The 16,056-nt window shown below is 50.1% G+C and overlaps 1 protein-coding gene across 5 annotated transcripts in view; it reads right to left on the reverse strand.

The window, feature by feature from the left end:
- The window catches only part of IQCA1 (IQ motif containing with AAA domain 1), a 154,933-nt gene that overhangs the window by 64,390 nt on the left and 74,487 nt on the right, over positions 1 to 16,056 (reverse strand). For all 5 annotated transcript variants that reach the window (XR_004320174.1, XM_006177788.3, XM_032480562.1 and 2 more), the window contains 3 exons: positions 8,128 to 8,203; positions 2,155 to 2,261; positions 1,880 to 1,981 (listed from right to left, as the gene is read on the reverse strand). Coding sequence is in view for 4 of the 5 variants with exons in the window: in XM_006177788.3 (XP_006177850.1) it covers positions 1,880 to 1,981; positions 2,155 to 2,261; positions 8,128 to 8,203 (285 nt within the window). In the remaining variant the exon portion in view is untranslated. The remainder of the gene's footprint in view (positions 1 to 1,879; positions 1,982 to 2,154; positions 2,262 to 8,127; positions 8,204 to 16,056) is intronic.

Raw genomic sequence — 16,056 nt, forward strand, 5'->3', positions numbered from 1 at the left:
AGACCCGACGGGCGATAGGTTGCTGGGTAAAAGAAGACTATTTATTTTCAGCTGGAGGGACACATGCACCTCCTGTCTTCATTTCCCGTGTCGTCTGGCTTGATTACCATGTTCAGCCATTAAAACATCACTTTTTGAAGATAAGAAATGCATGAATAGGGTCAATGTGTGGCATTACCTATGGATGAGGGGTAACCTATAGACGGTCCTCATTAGGCTATGGTGATGCAGCCTCAGGAGAGGACCACGAAGGAAGGACATTCAGGAGCTACACTGAAGAGTCAAACGGTAAAACTGTAAACTGTAAAAATCAACGCAAAATGCATCAGGATAGAGCCACCAGAGAGACACCATATGGCCCCTGGCTGGCACAACCAGTCACTAACGCAGCTGAGATTGGGAAAAACTCTAAGGGAGTGTGTGAAGCCCAGGAAGGGCTGATGGGCCATGGAAACGTGAGAAAGTCTTCTAAGGGCAAATGTCCAACCCCCTGCCAGCTCCTCGACCTGGGGTGTCCTGGCCCCAGAGGCAGGGCTGGCTCCAGATGAAAGGGGACGTGGGGGCCTGTGTTAGGAAAAACCCGTTCTTCCGTGTGTTCCTCCTTCACTCTCACACCACTGCCAACTCACAACACTTCTGATGCCAGATGTGTGAGGGTTCACCCTCCAAGCAATTTTCTGCAACGCCAGATGGGTGTCCTATGATCTAACTCAACTCTGACACCATCTACCTGGAGATAGAATCAGGTCCCACAGATGAAGGGGGATGTCCCACAGGACTGCTCCCTACCCGCCCTTCAGGTGCCAGTCACAAGTCCAGGCTGTCGCCCATGTTTCTGCCCAACTGGCTAGAAATCTAAGGTTCCCAAGACCCACTCCTCAGGTTTGATTAGTTTGTTAGAGTGGCTCACAGAACTCAGGGAAATGCTTACTTCCATCTACCAGTTTATTAAAGGGTATGATAAAGGATGCAGAAAAACAACCAGATGAAGAGGTACACAGGGGGAGGTCTGGGGGCGTCCTGAGTGCAGGAGCTTCTCTTCCTGGGAAGTTGGGGCACGTTACCCTCCTGGTATGTGGATGTGTTCACCCACCTGGGAACTCTCCAAACCCCATTCTTCCTGGGATTTTATGGAAGCTTCCTCATGTAGGCATGATCAGTTATTAATTCCATTTACAGCTCGTCTCCCCTCTCTAGAGAATGGAGTGGGTAGAGCTGAGAAGTCCAAGCTTCTAATCATGGCTTGGTCTTCGTGGTACCCAGCCCCAATCTGGGAGCTATCTAGGAACTCACCCAGCATCACTTCATTGTAACAAAAGATGCTCTTATCACTGAAGAATTTAAGGGTTTCAGGAGCTCTGTGCCAGTAACCAGGGGCAGAGACCAATAGGTATATTTTCTATTGTCTCACAGGACCCTAGTAAGTGAACTCTGAATACTGGGAATCCAACTGGCTTCTCTAAACCACTGTGAGATGGATGGATGGCTACTTACAATTCAATCATCTGATTCCCCCACTCACTCACTGCCATTCGCCTCCCCTACAGATCTTCCTACAGCGACAGATGGGTGGGCATTTGGGGCTCATGCCCAGCTCCTCTGACAGTTCTCACCCCATCTGCGGGGCTTGGCTAGTGCGGGTCTGCAGTGACGAGTGGGGAAGGTACTCCTAGACTGTCGGATTTACCCCATTTATGAGCTCGTAGCACTGAGGGTGAAACGGTGGACCACCATAAACTCATCAAAAGCAGGCACGTTTCCTGGTGAAGCAGCCTGGGGCGCCACAGTCTGCCGGCAGCACTCCTGTGTGGGCTGGGCTCCTTGTCATGGCTTGGATCCGCCTTCTGCCCTAGCCCTCCAGTGTGTGTGCGCTACTCACCTTTTTACCTCCTTTCTTCCTTCCTGTTTTGACCGGTAATTCCTTCTCTCTGTTCACAGCTAGTTTTAAGTTTTTCAGTTCCTGTCTCATCAACTCATCCACCTAGGTCAATACAAAAAACACTACTTTTAAGTGACTTTGCATGCCTCGTGTTTTCTTGTGACATCAAAAATAACTTAAATTCTGGGTAGATTATTAATAGGAAATTGTAAAAAAAAAAAAAAAAGCACAGTGGCTGCAGGTAACGACTTCCTAGGACATAAATGCAGCTTTACCTGCACCCTGATCTCTGACTCCAGTTCCTTCCGTTTCTCCTCTTTGATCATTTCGGGATCATAGTCCTGGTAGAAATTCCACGATTCATCTTTATTCTTCCACACATCTGTACTCCAGAAGGAGAGAGAAGAAGCAAATGAATTTTTTTCACTGTGAAGATTAATGAAAGCAGTTTTGTGATATACGACACAAGTTTAACTTTCTATCCTACTGCATGGAATAAAAGTTTGAATACGATGCTCTGGAGAGTGGTGGGATCTGTAAGTTCTTCTCTTCCACCTTCCAGATAGAACTGTGCCTGTATAACACCTAAAAGACAAGGAAGAAAACTGCTAACGTGAAAATAACAAAAAGTATGAAACCAATAGTATTCTTACATACGCTTATAAACATGCAAAAATAGTATGTTTACATGGGGTTATACAAGTAGAGGTGGCTGGTTTTGTATATATTAACTTTACTATGCAAATGATTCGCTAAAATATGAGCGATTCTGTTGCTAGTTAACTCACTGGTCATTCCCTGGGGCCCACGGTAAAAGCCAACCCTGAACACACAAGTACCAGCTACTTGCCTTTAATTCAACAGCTGTACTTTTGCATTACTATTTGGGTGTTCTGAAATCATACACATTTTACATTTCCCCCTTGCCTTACCCTGGCAGTTAGGAGAGGAAATAAGGGTCATTTGATGTCACTGGAATAGACGGAAATAGGCTCTTTTCTCAGGAGGGGAATTCCAAATGTGTGCAGGGGTGCAGACCGACTCGACCTTGGCAGTGGGACTGGGGGATCTCCCAGGGGAGACAGGCTTGCCAGTCAGGGAAATGCCATCTTTTCCTTGAATTTGTGTTCAAAGGTGACGGAAATTTGCTGGAACCAAAACATCACCCCTTCACTGGAAACTCATCCTTGGGGCAGTGATGCCCTTCAACTCGGGAGGGCAACTGAGGGCCGCGGGGGCCCAGCATAGGCTCCCCCACCTCCGGCTGGCAGTGGCTGTGACTTGAGAAGAAAAAAGGATCGGGTGGAACCCACGTCCTACCACCGATCAGCTGCTGGTCTTACAGTCCTCCCTCTCCTTATCAACAGTCTCTGCCTCCCAGGGGAGAGGACCATGCAGGTCAGTGGCTACCCTAAAAATGCTTGTGCCCGGAGAGAAGATACAGGACCTCGAAGTGGAAGTGATGGATGCTGAGGGCCAGGAGATGTCCTCTAGGAGGGATCAGGGTCAGGACCCCACGGGACACACGTGAAGGAGGACGGGACATGGGAATGGAGTTCCAGCTTTCGAAAAGTGTGGGCTGATCCACAAGCCATGGGCAGAAGACTCCGAGGCTGCTTCCAGAGGCTGGCATGGAGATCTCTGGAAGCAGAGAGGGTCATCACCAGCTGTTGGCCACCCACAGGTCCGGTGGGCCTGGCTCACTTCCTGGACAACTGGCTGAGCAGAGGGGGTGGCCTGTCTGGATTCCAGGCCCAGCGAAGGCCCTCAGGCTCACTGGCCTCCCACCAGCAAACCGAGGGCAGCGTGGCCTGGGAGGGGCTCCGCCGGTACTGGGCTGACGACAGTCTCTGCCAGGAAGACAGGAAGGACAAGCCTACGGGGGGGTGCAGGGTTTCAGGGGCAGAGGTTGAAAATGACACTGATGCAACTACTCAGATCTGTTCCAGAGCAGCTGATGCAGACGTGTGAACCAGACGAGACACAAACGACAGAGGGGGTGAAATGTTCATAGCACAGATTCACCCACATGCCCTTCCCAGCAGGGTGGCCCCAGGAGAGGTGGCCCAGCTGCTGAGCGCAGATGTGGGATGGAAGGGTGGGGCAGGAGAGGTTTTGGGATGTGCCTCCTGGACTCCTGTCTGAGGGCGACCTCAGAGGTGAGGGTCAAAGTTCACGGGGCATTGTCGCCCAGATGGGGCAGGTAACCGCCCTGGGACTGGGGTGTGAAGACCAAGGGGGAGAGGACCCGGGAAAGGCTGACGGGGTCCACGTGTGGTGGCAGAGGGTAGGGCTGCATATAAGAAGTGGCTGGAAATCCAGGGCTGGATTTTCATTATTTTAAATAATCATTCCCATGAGTGAGTGCCTGCCAGCCAGAGCAGCCTATCCTGTTTCTCAGAGTCAGGGCAGAAAAGTGCACACTGCATACACTGTTATCCTGATGATGGGAAAAAGTGTCTTAGGTCATACCCAACCCCTCCAGCCTGAACCCCCCCCCCCCCCCTGCCAGAAGGTGGATTTTGTGATGAGCTCGTAAGTTACAACAAAGGTTCAGAGTTGACAGGCTACTCGCTAGAAGGCAATTGCTCCTTTTAGCACATTTTCTGAAACTGACATAAGCTTAAACTGCAGAAAATTTAAAAAATGTAGGAATAATATAATGCAGCTTTTTATGTGTTTAAAATTGTAAGCTTCCCCCCTTGAAAACACTATCAAAGGTTTAAAATGTGTTAAAATGGGCTGGTCACTAATAACACCTCTTTTCTAACGGATTTCCCCTGCGTACAATTACTAAATCTCCTCCAACAGCACGACCCACCTGTTTCATTAAGCGCTTTTAGAGCAAAATTGCTTTGCCATTCAGTGAACACAAATACATGTATGTGTAGGTATGACTGAAGTATTACGCTGTACACCAGAAATTGACACATTGTAACTGACTGTACTTCAATTAAAAAAAATAAATAAGGAGACGGCTTCACTTTTTCACAGGAGAGATTTAGTAAAACCAGGAAGCCATGCATTTATTTAGTGATGAAAGGAACACGGAGTGTCCCACAGAAAGGAGAGCGCGGCGTGATTCTTTATGGAACAGCAACGGCATCCCGAGACACTCCCGTCCTGGAGCGGTAACTCTGCTTTGCAGATAAAGCAGCTCGCAGCCGCCCTGGCTGATTGCACCTCTCCGTCGTGTAAACGGACCTCGTTTTCCACTGAAACTTTGCTTTTCTCATGACACTCTTGCACAGGGCACGTCTCAATCCCTTCAAGAATTTCATGGACATTTATAAATGCAGGAAGCTATTCAGGGCTCTCAAAGGACGATGATTACCAGCTCTTTCCTACCGCGGAGAATGAGCTTTTATCCCAGGATGGGAGAGTGGGGGCTGCGGCCCTTTTCACACGTTGAGGGGTGACAGAGGAGGGGCCTCAAGCTCACCGATTAAAATGCTAATGTTTCCGTTTGAGGAGGAAAACCTTTGATTTTTACGAAAAGAAGTCTCAGATGAAAACATTTTATTTCTGTAAGTTACCGAAGACCTGGCAGATAATTCATCAAATGCTACAACAGCCAACTCGGAAAATCACATTTCCTGCTCCCAAGTGGATAGAAACATAACTACACAAAAGGCGTGGGTCGTTTTAAGAGCTTTGCTGGGTGGGTCAGCAGGCTTTCCACTGGTACAGTAGATGTCTTCCAAATTAATTTTTATTTTTATCAAAATCATACATGCACATTAAAGTCAGAAAGTATTAAAATGATAATAAACAGCCTCTGCCTTTCAGTGGCCCAGCGGCATTTATTCCTGAATTCATTCATTCATTAAAAATGCATCGAGGAGGGAGGGTCTAGCTCAGCAGTAGAGTGTGTGCACAGCATGCATGAGGTCCCAGGTTCAATCCCCAGACCCTCCGTTAAAAAATAAATAAATAAACCTAATTACCTCCCCCTCTCCCCCCCAAAAAGAATAAAAAAAATGCTTCCAGTAGATTCAGATTTATTCATAAATCTGACTTTTTTCCATAAATTATGAAATTCATGGCCTTATGGAGGCTACTGGTCGCTACTGGGTCAGCAGCAGAAGGCATGGCCCTCAAGCGCCCCCACCCCCTGGTGGGGAGACAGTGAGCTCACACACGGAAGTCAGATGGAGGTGAGTACAGTGGGGTCAGAGGTGGGCACAGGTGAGGCAGGGAGACCGGTATCCCACGTGGGTTGCAGAGAAGGCCTGAAGGGACAAGCATTCCAGGCCAGGGGAACAGAAAGCACGAGGGCCCTAAGGTGGGAGGGTGAGTGGCTTGTGGACGGAGCAGCATGGGGCCCGCCCCAGGGCGGGGAGTGATCTGGCTTCAGGTATGCGCTCTCTGCTTCTCTGTTCCGCTCCTGATGCTTAGATCATATGCGCCTCCTGCTACTTCTTGGTTTGTCAGGTGTAGACATGAGCCCCTGACTTCCCATGAGGGAGACGAGGATTCTGCGCTCCAGTTCTCTTTCTTTCTCCACATAGTTACATCAGAGGTGGAGGGAGCCACCTTCCGAGCCCCGAGCAAACCTCTCACCTGAACGTGAGTGTAGGACGACTTTCCTTTTTCTATTGAAATACAGTCAGTTTACAATGTTGTGTTAATTTCTGGTGTACAGCATAGTGATTCAGTCATACATATATATTCCTTTTTATATTCTTTTTCATTATAGGCCGTTACAAGGTAATGAATACAGTTCCCTGTGCTATATGGTAGGACCTTGTTGTTTATCTATTTTATATATGGTGGTTAGTATCTGCAAATCCTGAACTCCCAATTTATCCCTCTTTACCCCGTTTGCCCCTGGTAACCATAAGTTTGTTCTCTATGTCCCTGAATCTGTTTCTGTTTTGTAAGTAAGTCCATTTGTGTCATTTTTATAGATTCCACATGTTAGTGAGTTCATATATTTGTCTGTCTCTGTCTGACTTACTTCACTTAGTGTGATCACCTGTAGGTCCATCCATGTTGCTGCAAATGGCATGATTTTATTCTCTTTTATGGCTGAGTTGTAGTCCATTGTGTGTATGTGTCTATATCTCTATCTCTATACATTTCATGTCTTCTTTATCCAGTTATCCGTGGGTGGACACTTGGGCCACCTCCGCGTCTTGGCTGCTGTGGACACTGGGGTTAGTGATGTTTAACCTCCCCTGCTTGTTGTAAGGATTAAGGGAGATTGACATGAGAACACAAAGCCTCCGTGTCGTGGGCATCTAATAAATGTTGATTTGCCCTTTGGCCTCCTTTCTCCCCAGTGAGAGCAGTGGCCACATCCCGTCAGCGTCATCCTTCGCCTGGGCTTCTGCCTCATTCAGCATCTCAGACAGAGGGGGCCTCTGCTGCCAGCGGCAAGTGAGGGAGTTTCAGGTGGTCCCCGGGCCTCGTCCTTCTACATGAGCAGCCAATCAAACCTGCAACAGCCTCAGTATTGTTGCTTAGGATAAAGCTCAATTAACTGGGGTAAAAATTGTGATGCAAACAAACATAGATATTATTTTTATGTATTTTTTAAAAGTATATATTATTTTTTAAAATATATATTAAGTAAGTAACAGTACCGGGGCCGTCCAGCTTAGACCAGAATGAGAAAGGAGGCACACACACAACTGATGCTTGAAAACACTCTGCTCATGTCCTCACTGCATTTCTCAGGAATTTCCAGGTAGCACTAACGACCAAGGTCACCTGGGCAGGTGAGTCTGTGCTGGGATTTATCGTGAGGGTGGAGTGAAATTCAAGAAATTGGATAACCGTTCTAGTAAATTATTATGGGAATACCTAAATGACCAACTCACACACTTGCAGGTCTGGCCAGATGACACTCTGCTGAGTGTGCCGAACACGGGACAAAGGACTTACGCGTCAGAATTCGGGCACAGGCTTAGTCTAATAGGATTAAATCATTTTACTGTACATAGGGTATCAGTTTTCTTAATTTAAGCAACGCAGGGAAAATCCGTCTTCCCTTTCATTGGTAGTGAAGGTTCAGCTGAAGTCTTAGGGGTTTAAAACAGAACGGAGGTTTAGATTATGCCCTCATCTTGCTTTTTACCAGGTCTGCACCTTGTAGCCACCCAAAGAATTTTAAAGGAGAGGCGTCAGGGGATCTTGGCTGTGAGTTGCACGTTAGGCATCGAATTCTTCCCAACACAGGGGCCAGCGGCCATGCCGGGTGGACAGGGACACCTCGGTCACCATGCATACGCTCCCACACTGACCTTTGTAAACGTTACTTCCTTCCTCCATCGTATGAAGGAAAATGCTCGGCGACATTTTCCACCCCTCGTCTTCTTCCTATCAGAGCGGGATAATCCACTTGTTAATCACAGGCAGACTTGATCTGTCGCGATCAGACAGTAAAAGGCACATGTATCGTGATTACTGTGACTATGGAAAAACACACAGACTCTTTTCTGGTTTAGGGGCGAGGGTCCAGGCCCTCGACCGCCCACGCTGGCCAGGCTGAGCAGGCAGTGCTGTGTCTGCGACCAGGGTGTGGATGGTTTGGAGACTTAGCGCCACCAGCAGGCTCACTGAGGGCCCCCATGCTACCTCAGTCACCTCCCTGGGGCACCCCATGCCCAGAGTTTGGCCCTGTCCTCTGAGGCTCTGCGGCCTCCTTGGTCGGAAGGCCGATGCCCAGCCGGAGCCCTGCCACCTCCCTTCACCTCGGTGCTGTGACCCAGCTTGGATGCTGCTCCCTGCTCTGCCACTTCTCTGCCACCGCCCAAGGCTGGAAGGAGCACCCGGCTGCTCTTTCTTTGCTCGCCTGTCCCTTCCCAGAGTCCCCACAGCAGACACAGCCCGGCCCCGCCATCCTTGGTCCCTGCTGCCTCCGTGCAGCCAGATCAGAGCTACAGGGACACCACCACTGTAGGTTGGGGCTCTGCTCCAGTCCCCAGCTAAAGGAGTCCCCTCTGCCCTATGCCACCGGGGTCCAGCTGCTCCCTGTCGTGAAGAGCCAGGCCTTGCAAACCCCCATCTGATGTTTCTGGGCAATAATGTTCATACTGTATTAAGAGTTAGGTGACCAAAACCCTGATTACCGTCACCCCGCAAAGGGCGAAAGGAACGATGCTCGTCCACATTACGTCCGTGAGTTCTCCGAAGCGCCCCCTATACAGCTTGGAGGAGGAGTGGCAATTAGACAACAAACATCTCTGGGCACAGGCTGTGCCCGCCTTTTGGGACCCAGGCTGTGGTGGCGGGCAGTGCCCGTGCGCTGGATCCCTGCGCACTCCGCGTGGCGGTGGGCAAGACGCGAGAACTGAGAGCTCACGAGAGTGAGGGGGGCTCCCCGGAGGCAGTCAGGGTGCCGGGAGGACTGCTGCTTCCTGGGGTGGGGGTCACGGAAGGCCTGCCTGGAACCACAGCTCCTGAAACAGGCAGAGGCTGCTGCGGCCGAGTCGGGAGGCCGCCTGCCTTGCAGAACCTGGGAGAGACCGCGGACCCAGAAATTCCAGGGAGGCTCAAAGCCTAGGGAGCAACTAACCCACCTTCCAGGACCCACAGGAGATCAAAGCTCACTGGGGAAGGAGCCCTGCCCAGCATACCAGGCCCAGGACACCCAGTCATTAGAGAAAAATCAGCGAGAAAAGCAAGAAAAAGAGCAGCATTGGATACAGGCAGGTCCTTGGAGAAGAGGAACGATTCATGGACGGAAGGGGAATCTAAACCAAATAACCAGCAACCTCAGAGGCAGTGTTTATCCCACTCACCCCCCTCTCTTCTCCCGTGTCACCGAGCGTCCCCAGAGCTCTGGCATGTCCCTGCCCTGTGCTGCTGACCGCTGTGTTGATGCCTTTTGTGTTTCAGGCGCTCAGACTGCCCTGTGTTTGGCCCTGGGAGCCCCTCTAGGTGGTGAGCATGCGCCTTTGTGGGTGGAGGTGGGGTGGAGGGGAGGGGGTGGAGCTCCAGGGAAGGGGGCACAGCAGGGGCAGGGTGGGGGGCAGTGTTTTCAGCAGAGGGAAGAGCACGTGTGAGTCTGAGCCGGAAGGCCGTTTTGAGTTAGGAAAACTGGAAGTTAGTCGGGGTGTATGGGGTGTCTGGAACAGGGGCGAGCAGGCAGAGAGAGGGCACAGACCCACGGAAGGCCCACGAGCTGTGCTCTTCAGAGAGCGTGAACCTGGCCTGCGAGCAGGGCAGCTTCCTGGGGTCTGCGAGCAGGAACCTGGGACATCACCCTGGTGGGAGTGCGGGCAAGGGCTGGAGAGGACGTGGGGGTGCCCACCTCCTCTGTGACCTGAATCCACCTTCCCATCTTCCTCTGTGGAAAATTCCTCTTAGGCCGGAGAGGCAAAGGTCCCCTCCTCTGTGACGCCATCCTGGATTCTCCGGGGTCAGAAAGCCCCTCCCCTTGCTCAGTGGGATGTGCTCACACCCGCTGGCGCCTGTTTCTCTGCGCAGATTATCGGCTCTGTGTGTGCACGTCTTGGCTCCCTGGGGCCCCCACGGAGGAGGAGTCGTCTTGCTGATGTTTTGTGCCTGCCATGGAGCCAGCAGAGGGCCTGGGCCCTAAATAGGTATTTAATGTGTGTGAGTAAACATAAGATTAGATGTGTTTCCACCTTTCCATTCATTCAGAAATGTTGCAGGTATCACCAAGGATCTGCTCTGTGCGGATGCTGGCCGGGGATGTCCAGAGAGTTGGGCGCCGGCTCGCCAGCGGCGCCTCCAAGCTCACCCTTGGCTTCTCCTGTGAGCTCTTTCAGAGCCACGCGGCATGTTTTGCAAAAGTGCTTGTTGACTGCGCAACGGACACCGTCGCCAACAATGCGATGAAAATTTTAAAAATCAAAGGGAATAATCAGCTACATCATTGTCACCTTTATCCCAAGAGCCCTTCACTTTGCTTTTTCCTTATTTATGTGCACAGGCGAGGTCTGTCTGCTGCAGCATAATTACAATGGCGGAAAAGTCTGCCAGCTGAGTATGTGGAAACTAGTGTTTATTTTTAATTTATATTCCTTCATTCGGTGCGGCGGAACTTTATTTTTGTCTTGGGCTTTTCTTTTCTATCTTTTTTTTTTTTTTGCTTGTTTATCAACTTCATGACCTTGTTTACCAACTTTATGAGCTTGTTTACTGGGAAACATTGCCTGAGCGCTCACTGCCGGCGGAACTTTCAAGGTGCTGGGGAGCAAGGGTGTGTCCTTCAGGCCCTGCCTCTGGGGCCCTCGGGCTCTCCTGCGCTGGGATTCTCAGATTCTCACTGACTGTGCCTGGGACCCCCATTAGGTCACACCACAGACCCTCTACCCCATGTCTGCCAGTGTCACCTCCTACTAGGTGACTCCTGGGTCCTGGGCTTCCCTGGGACTGTCAGCTACATGTTTCCCTCCGTGGAAACTGGGGGTCACCTCGTCTCCCCCTCTTCCAGTGCACGCTGGCCTCCTGCTCAGGTGAAGGAGACCACGGCCAGCCATGGCCCACCTTCTGACCCTCACTTCTCCCAGAGGCAGCCCGATACTATTATTAGAAAACATCTTTTTACTTAACCCATTGGAGAGCTTGAATGTTCTCCAAGGCCCCAGCTCTACCCCAGACCAGTTAAACGGGAAACTCTTCCAACGAAACATGGACATCGGGGTGTCTTTTCTTCTTCGAACCAGCCAGGAGATTCCACTCAGCAGCGAGAGCGGGGACCACAGGTTAACAGGAGCCCTTCTTCCATCAGCCGAGATCTGGTTGCTCCTCCCGGGCCTCGGAGAATCCGAACCCTCCTCCTGCCCACCGTCAGGCTGAGGAGAAGCCTTCTTGGCTCCTTTGCCGGCATCTCAGAAAGGGGATTCCGGATAGTTCAACCTCCCGGCTGTCTCCTGTGGACACGTTCTCGTATGCCAGGCGCCCAGTTAAGGAGTGGTGCTGCTTTAAAGGTTACAGGGGGAGCCACGCCAGCATCCTTCTTGGCCTGCACTGAATGCTGACCTTCTGACATTCCCATCACACTGTGAGTCTGAGAGCTGACAAGTCCGCCTGCCTTCTTCATGTATGTCCCGTGCAGACAGATTTCTCCTACCTTGAAATTGCACTAATGGTACTGTATTTTTATTCTTTTTTTTCTTACTGAAGTATATAGTCTGTTTACAATGTTGTGTCAATTTCTGGTGTACAGCATCATGTTTCAGTCATACATGTACGTACATATATTCGTTTTCATATGCTTTTTCATTACAGGTTACCACAAGATACTGAATACAGTTGCCTGTGCTCTACAGTAGAAACCTGTTATTTATTTTATAGATAGCAGCTTGTATCTGCAAATCTCCAACTTCCAGTTTATCCCTTCCCACCTCCCCCCACTGGTAACCATGAGTTTGTTTACCATCATGTCTGTGAGTCTGTTTCTGTTTTGTAAATAAGTTTATTTGTGTCTTTTTTTTTTTTTCAGATTCCACATATAAGTGACCATCTGGTGTTTTTCTCTCTCTTTCCGGCTCACTTCACTTAGAATGACAGTCCCCAGGTCCATCCATGTTGCTGCAAATGGCATTATTTTATTCTTTTTTACGGCTGAGTCGTATTCCAGTATATAAACATACCACAGCTTCTTTATCCAGCCACCTGTGGATGGACACTTAGGCTGCTTCCATGTCTTGGCTGTTGTAAATAGTGCTGCTGTGAACATTGGGGTGTGTGTGTCTTTTTGAATTAGAGTTTTCATCTTTTCTGGATATGTGCCCAGGAGTGGGATTGCTGGGGCACCTGGTAAGTCTCTTTCTAGTTTTTCTGAGGTGTCTCCATGCTGTTTTCCACAGTGGCTGCACTAAACTGCATTCCCACCCGCAGTGTGGGAGGGTTCCCTCTTCTCCATAGCCTCTCCAGCATTTATTCTTAATAAATGTCAATTGCTTACCTTTGGTCTCTTAACTGACCTGTTCTTTCCCTAGGATGCCCCGGACATCACGGCCAGCAGCAGTGGGACCTGGCCTGCCCGGTCTCTCGGTCCCACTAGGGGAGCTCAGCCACACAGAGGTTCTTTCAGGGCAGCTGGCTGCTCTCAGATCAGCCCTCCACTCTCCCTGTCTGGCCCAATGGGTCATAAATCATTAAGGACAGAGCAGCTGCTTAGCAGGAATAAACTGGTGGAGGCCCCTTGATTTGATTTTTAGAGTATATTCATCAAGTCAATGTACTGAGACTGACCGTTTTTACTACTGTGTGAAATGTGTTCTATAATGCAGATGGATGCTCCGTGCAGAATGTTTTTCCTACTCACCATCAGTGAGATATACCGAGGGACACAGAGATAAAAATGCAGAGGCAGGCTTCCAAAAGACTTCTCACTGTCAAATATCGTATCTGAGGCATTTGTCTTAGTGAAGTTAGCAGAGTGGACAGAGACAAACTGCGCGCCTGCCCACGCCCCTCCCCAGATGTTAACCATTAAGATCGCTTCCCTCCGGCTTAAACAGGGACTCAGATGAACGGAGGCCCTGCGGAAATGTTCCATTAGCCAATGTGTGCATCTGAAGGGGGCTCTGGAGGGAGGGCTGGCACTTCAACTTAGTGGGTAAGTGGCAAAACTCAAGCAGGGCGGCTCGTTCCGTTGTTAGATGGGGTGAGAGGGAGGAGCGCCCGCCTCCCCGACAGCCCGGAAGCCTCTCACCTCCTCGCGCCTCCCCCTCTTACTGCACTTCGGCGGACACAGAAGACGCTCAAGGTACACATTTCCACCATGAAATCCTTATTCCTGACAACAGCCTCTGGAGAAACACGACACTCACTTCCATCTTTGTGAAGTAATGCAAAATTTGGTTTGAAATAATCTAAAGTTATCTAAGAATGTCGTTGGCTCAGTGGATCAACACGGAGGACCTCCTGGGGCCAAGGGCTTGGAGAAGAGGCCCTGGGATCAGAGAACTGGCCGGACAGCCCTGCAGATGAGCGACGGCTTTAAAAGCTAACTGTGCTGCAGACACAAAGGTCCAAGGATCTTCCCACAGGAATGCAGTCATTTTATGGCTGGAGGGAATTTAGAGAAGATTCTTGAACATTCACATGATCATGTGTTACGGGTCGGTCAAAATCTCTGAAAATGGTTCCAAGTGGTTGAACATATGGCTTGAAGAACAACACAGAGAAAAGAGTTGTCAAGGATGGACTGCATGGTGCTCTTTTTCTGTATTTTGTTTCTAAAGCCAACACGAGGCCCACAGAGAGGCAGGTGAAATTACGTGCGTACGGACAGCACATTTGCAAAGGCCGCTATTGGTTTGCAGGAAATGTCCTTCAGACCCTAGCGGCTCCTCTACTCAAAAGTCCTCCAGAGCAGGGGGTCCCCTTACCTGCAACCCTCAATACTTGTAGAGATGGATTTAAAACCAAAGATCCAAAAGAAAGACTGATTTTTTTCCTCTTGCTGTTGAATTTTGAGAACTCTTTATCCATTCTAGATACAAATCATTTGTCAGGTGTATGGTTTGAAGATATTTTCTCCTAGTCTATAGTTTGTCTCTTCAGCCTCTTCATGCGGTCTTCTTAGCACACAATAAAAGTGATTTGGATGAGGTCCAATTTATCTCTTTTCTTTTATGGGTGGGGCTTTTGGCGTCAAGTCTAAGAACTCCTTACTGAGCCCTAGATCCTGAAGATTTTTTCCCCAAGGTTTTTTTTATCTAATGGTTTTATAGCTTCATGTTTAAGTCCATGATAGCTTTTGAATTATTTTCTGTATCAGGTATGAAGTTTAGACAGATTTTCACTTCCTTGCCTATGGATGAAAGATGAATTTTTGGAAGCTCACCCTTGAAGGTATTTTCCCTTCCACTAGCCCCAAACTGAAGATGACAACTCCTGCACTGACCCTCAGCTCCTCAGTGCAGGTGGATCCTGGTCAGGAATTGAGAACGCTCGTATTCTGACTGCTAATGTGTTTGCAGCGTTTTTTGGTGAAATGATCAAGTGAATATAAGATTATCAGTCACAGTTATTTTGTTTCAAAACGTTCTTGTTGACAATTACAGACTTTCCTCATGACGCTAGTTCCACAGTGAATTGGAAATCCAAGCAGGGACGTGGAAACCTTTAAGTTCACACCCCAAAACTTCCTTCTGGTCGTCTCCGGGTTCAAACATCTCATTAGTCCTCAGAATCCTGACTAACAGAGAGCCCAGGGGAGCTCTCCCCGGCCACGCTGGGGTCGAGGGAGAGGCCCTGTGGGCAGGTCACTCTGCACGCGGTCCCACGGGCAGGGGCAGCCCCAGGGAGGGGGAGCAGTGTGAAAGGGTGGCCGGGGGTCTCTGAGCCGGGCAGGTGGGCTGCCGTACTGTTGACTAAGCCCAGCTCTTTCTACCAGCAGCTGAACATGCCCTCCCTCCTTCACGTCCTTGGGAGAAACTAACAAGGTCAAAACCAAACTCCCTTGCGCCTCCCAGCCTTGTGAGTGACGTTTGGTTTTAAACGAATCGTGCCATGAGGTTGGATGCAAACTTCCTAGAGGCTTGGACCCCCAGCCCACGCTTGTCCTTGGGTGGGACCTCGTCTTACACTAACCCTGCTTCAGGTCTCACTGCCGCTGCCCCCTGGAACTAACCGGCCTCTCTGCCTCGGTCACTTCCTCATCCCAAGTCCACCCGACAACAGGGTCACAAAACACAGATCTAAGACCACGACTTGCCGAACTCAGGTCTACTCAAGTCACGACCCCGACATGACTGCCCATCTTCTCTCTGCAGAAGGCTCTGTCCAGCCCCCAAGGCGCCCACTCACTGCCCGCTGCAGCCTCTCTGAGCTCCACAAACCATACGCCCTCCCTGGCCTCCGAGCAGCCAGGCTCTGCAGCTGTCCTCAGTTCTGTGGCCTGGGGATCGCCTGGGGTTCTGCCCCCGCCCAGCCTTCTGACTGCCTCACCTCCAGGAGCCTCTCAGCAGCTGCCCCCTGACGGTGTACGCGCCTCTGCATGAGCACCCCATTTGGGCTTCTCCCTGTGCCCACGCTGCCTCTCTCCCTCCCCCCCTTTTGAGTGGTGTTCCCAATAAACCATCTGCACAATCTCCATCTGAGTGTTTCCAGGAAGCCCAGTTCCTAAGACCACCCACTGCCCTACTGGTCTGCCTGGACCCCAAAAGTTCTCACGTGTTCCAGAGAAAAAATGAAACCAAAACCAAAAAGACTGCTCACTTGACACAGTTAATTTTTAAAATCCT

The sequence above is a fragment of the Camelus ferus genome, chromosome 5, assembly GCF_009834535.1.
Source record: "Camelus ferus isolate YT-003-E chromosome 5, BCGSAC_Cfer_1.0, whole genome shotgun sequence".
Lineage (NCBI taxonomy): Eukaryota > Metazoa > Chordata > Mammalia > Artiodactyla > Camelidae > Camelus > Camelus ferus.